At 31.9% G+C, this 4,645-nt stretch overlaps 1 protein-coding gene across 1 annotated transcript; it reads right to left on the bottom strand.

Annotated features, from left to right (window-relative positions):
• Positions 1-200: 200 nt before the first annotated feature.
• On the bottom strand, positions 201-4,067 carry ndufab1a (NADH:ubiquinone oxidoreductase subunit AB1a). Its single transcript, XM_056452482.1, has 5 exons — positions 3,877-4,067; positions 2,197-2,325; positions 1,986-2,073; positions 553-659; positions 201-463 (listed from the first exon to the last, which is right to left on the bottom strand). Exons 1-4 carry the CDS (start codon positions 4,033-4,035, stop codon positions 568-570), a joined length of 468 nt encoding a protein of 155 aa, XP_056308457.1. The 5' UTR covers positions 4,036-4,067; the 3' UTR covers positions 201-463; positions 553-567.
• Positions 4,068-4,645: the final 578 nt, after the last annotated feature.

The raw sequence follows: 4,645 nt of genomic DNA, 5'->3' as shown, positions 1-4,645 counted from the left end.
CTGCTTTCTTTTGCGTGCACGAACAGTTGTCTTTGTTTTTGTGCTTCTCTATAGGCATCCTTATTGTCGAACTTTGCTTTTAAAAAAAAAAATACAATTTAAAAATTATTTTTAACCGGCAAAAGTGGCTAGTGGGTGTGGTTGGCAGGTGTTAATGTCAAGCCATGAATGTAAATATTGTGAAGACAAAAATAACACCCTTTAAACGGATTTAAAGTTTTTATTTTGTAGCATTCATAAGAATTATTCACATATTTGCACGCTCTTATTGTATGACTGAAGACTTTGTGCATGTCTCTAGCAGAAGAATACTGCAAACCAGAAAATGACAAGTGGCCACCAACATAATAATGAACACAGTTTTAAACATGTATCTAAATACATACAAAAAGAATAAAGAACAGCAGAAAGAGTTGACGACAGAGTCTCCATGATCTTTTCCATCTGATGGGATTGTCTTGATCTGGATGAAAAAGGAACAAACAAATGTTTATGCAGGAGATTCATCTGAAGTAACAATATAACATCTCGAAGATGTAAATATTAACTCACAATGAATAGTAATGCTCATTCATGAACGTCCTTCTTTTCTGCGATGTACTGTACAACCTGTTCTGGGGTCATCAACTTCTCTGCATCCTCATCAGGGATCTCAAAACCTGGACATTAAATTAAACAATGTATCATTTGGGTAAATAAACATATTATTGGATTGCACATTCATAACCTTCAAATAGTTATGATAATAGTTGCATGGCATGCATTTGCCAACAATACATTTATGCCTAACTGATGCATTATGTACCTTATTTCTAAAATCATGTTGGACAACATATACCATGATCATGTTTTAGGACTACAATGCAAAGAGACATTGGCTAATATCTATAATTAAATAATAATGATAAAATATATGATAATAAAAGATCTAATTTGCCGTTTGTAAAGTTGCTGTCCTTCAAATGTAAACACCTGCAAAGTTCATCATAAACATGCATGATAAAATAGCACCTTTACGGACACCAAAGGTTGCTTAACAACAAACGTGCCAAAAACTATATATAAAACATTGCCAAGCATCTTTACAAATACATGAAAGAGGAAAGTTATAGATACAAAAAAGATCTTAAATATAAAATAACATATTAAAAAAAAGAGTCATAAGTAAGCATGTGTGTATATGTATGTGTATATGTGTGTATATGTATGTGTATATACAGGTACATGGACAGTATATATACACACAGTTGTCAGAATTATTAGTCCCCCTTGTTGATTTTATTCCCCAATTTCTATTTAACGGAGAGAAGATTTATTCAACACATTTCTAAACATAATAGTTTTAATAACTCATTTCTAATAACTGATTTATTTTATCTCTGCCATGATGACAGTAAATAATATTTTACTAGATATTTTAAGACACTTCTATACAGCTTAAGGTGACATTTAAAGGCTTAACTAGGTTAATTAGGTTAACTAGGCAGGTTAGGGTAATTAGGCAAGTTATTGTATAATGATGGTTTGTTCTGTAGACTATGGAAAAAAAATTGCTTAAGGAGGCTAATAATTTTGACCTTAAAATAGCTTTTAAAAAATAAAAAACTGCTTTTATTCTAGCCAAAATAAAACAAATAAGACTTTCTCCAGAGGGAAAAAATATTATTAGACAATTATCAAAAAAAAATTATCTTAAAAAATCTTTTCATCGTTAAACAGCACTTGGAAATATTTGAAAACTAATACAAATTTCACAGGAGGGCCTGCAACTGTAGTTGTTTTAAAAATTAGCAGATCCACGCAGCATCAGTCAGAGTTAAAATGATTGTTGTGAAATGTTTAACAAGCCAGAAACATAAATCACCACAGTAAAAGTAAAAAAAAGTCACGTTTGTGGCCATGCAGTGCATAATAACAAAAAAAAAACAATGCACATAATAAGTGTGATACCAGGGAGAATTACAATTGTAAATGTAGTTACAAACCAAATTCATCTTCCATGGCCATGATGATCTCCACCTGGTCTAAACTGTCCAATCCCAAATCTTTCATGAAATGAGATGTGACCTGGAGCTGTACAGAAAATATAAAAACAACTTTTAAATCCTCACCAAACACAGTTCATCTCCAGAGTTTAATGTAAAGCTAAAGCTGCTTTGAACTATTTCAATCACTGCTCAAACTGAGTGTATTTACCTTCTCAGGGTTGATCTTGTCATAAAGCTTCAGGACGTAGAGCACACGCTCATGGACAGTCTTTAGGGTTAATGGAGGCGAGTCGCAGAATTGCCTCCACTGAAAGACTGGAAATGAACTGCCAGACACCTAGAAAACACAACAAAACCTTTAAGCTGGAGATGTGCTATTTTAGAATAACCCATGAATATACAAACAGATGCTACTATGGCTTTTGTTTTGTACCATTTTAGCTTTGTAATATTTCTATATCTTTATTATATTTCAATTTTAATAGTTAATAATTACAAGTTTTTTATTCAAAATTTATATCCAATATTTATATTTTATTTAAAATTCTAAAAAGGATGTTAACAGCTTTCATTAATAAGAAACTGGAGATTTAGGTTAATAATTACTTATTAATAAATGACATGGGTATTACGACGAAGTAAGATGTAAATTAGATGAAAGCTCTGGTGTCACAAAGCTGTCAAATTATTATTAATATTATTTAATTTATTATTATTTATACAAATAATAATATTAACATTATCAATAACACACTATGCCTTTTAGGCTTAGTTTTGTATATTTTTATGATACCAAAAAGGTATGAATAATTTAGAATCCAGCTTAGACTGTCATTATAATTGAATGCTTTTGAGCACTTAAAGATTACACAATTAAAGAAATAAAATCAATGAGTACTCATTGCTACTATACTATTTTTGATTTTTAATATGAAGTATCAGTAAACAAACTGTTAAAATCTGAGAAGAATTGTCTTCGTTAAAATATTTTGCCCACATTATTGAAATTAATTTCCCATTTGTCTCCAGTACTGTCAGTTTTGAGTCTGAACAACACAATTGTGTCTCTTTTTTCCCACATTATTAATTACATTTTCCAGTCATGTCCATGATTTTGCGTGTTCACAAATTGGCAAAAGCCAAAGACACGCTCTAATGATTGAGGTAAAGTTGGTTTTATATTTGCACATTCGTTTAGTGACAACATATGCCATGCTCACTATATTGTTTACCATGGCACTTTGAATATTTGGTCTAAAATCTCATGCAAGTATGACTTCAAAATAGAACAGGGCGATATGACAAAAATGCAATATCGATAATTATTTTTCCTATTGAAGGTAACAATATAAATTTCATTACGAGTTGTTAATGCATTCAGGTTTAAAAGAGTACCCCAACAATGACTGAAGCCACAAAAAATGTGCCCAATAAATCTTTGGTGGCCGAAAATTCGGTGCATCTTTAATATCAACACACTTCTAGATTAGATTCTAGATTAATATACATTACAACTAAACAAATAAGGGCGCTTTTAAACTAGCATAAAGGTTTACAAGCGATCTTGTAGTGTCGCATTCACGTGTGAATCATTATAACTGCATTTAAACCACAAATTAATACGGCAGAAGAGCCAATTAAACATGTACACAAAAACTACACCGATAATCGTTTATACAGCGGAAAGATAATGCACGAGTTAAAGCAGAAACATAACAGTTAATCATTACCATTCATCTCATTTGTCTTAAACATCTGTAACGTTAGATTTATATACTACAGCAGTGAGATGAAGCGAAATGAGGTTGTTTGTCCATTATGTTGAAGTCTTTCTATCTAAAGACACGGGTAGGTCATCGGACGTCATGAGTCAGTCAGAAACACACACCTGCGCAAGTGAAGACTTGTGTCCGGTAGTCAGATGTGAAAGTGTCCGGCCATGGATGAGCGGAACGGTTGTTAATGTCGCGACAGAGTTTACACGGTTAAAATATACTGAACGGTGGCTCAGCGATCGGACACACCGGGCAATGATGCGCGCCGCCATGTTTCTTAACCAGCTCCCACAATGCACGAGACTGCTGCTGGGCATGCGCGACACAACCCTCTCAAGAATAAACCGAAACAATCCCTCGAGTTGATCAAATTAAAATAATTTGAGAATAACCTTTAATAGTATCTATACATTATATTAACCCTCAATGTACAACATCAACAATTACCCAGTTTTGGAAATTTGAAAAAGCGACGTCACGTTTGCACCTTTGTTCTCTATTCATAAACAATAAATTGTACACAGTAACTAGCAATATTTAAAAAAAAAAAAAGCTTTTTAAGATGATTTCTCTAATCTAAAAACGTGAAAATTACGACAAATTAAACTGAAGGCTAAGTGGTCAATGACAAATGTGTATCAGTAATTTCATATAATTATATTTTATAAAATATATTTATACATATCACTTGTTAATCATCTATAACAGATTTAGCTGATATTGTTTTTAATGTTTGTTTAAAAGCTTATTGTACAAAGTACAAATATAAATCTGATGATGAACACCTAAAACATTAGTTAGGTATTGGTAAAAATCCTAGAAATGGCAACATTTATTGTCTTCATACAACATGTTTGATCAGTTTGGGACATAAAGAGAAGT

Source organism: Danio aesculapii, chromosome 1 (assembly GCF_903798145.1).
Source record: "Danio aesculapii chromosome 1, fDanAes4.1, whole genome shotgun sequence".
In the NCBI taxonomy this organism is placed as follows: Eukaryota; Metazoa; Chordata; class Actinopteri; order Cypriniformes; family Danionidae; genus Danio; species Danio aesculapii.
The sequence above is the reverse complement of the archived record's forward strand: the minus strand, read 5'-3'. Positions and strand labels throughout refer to the sequence as shown.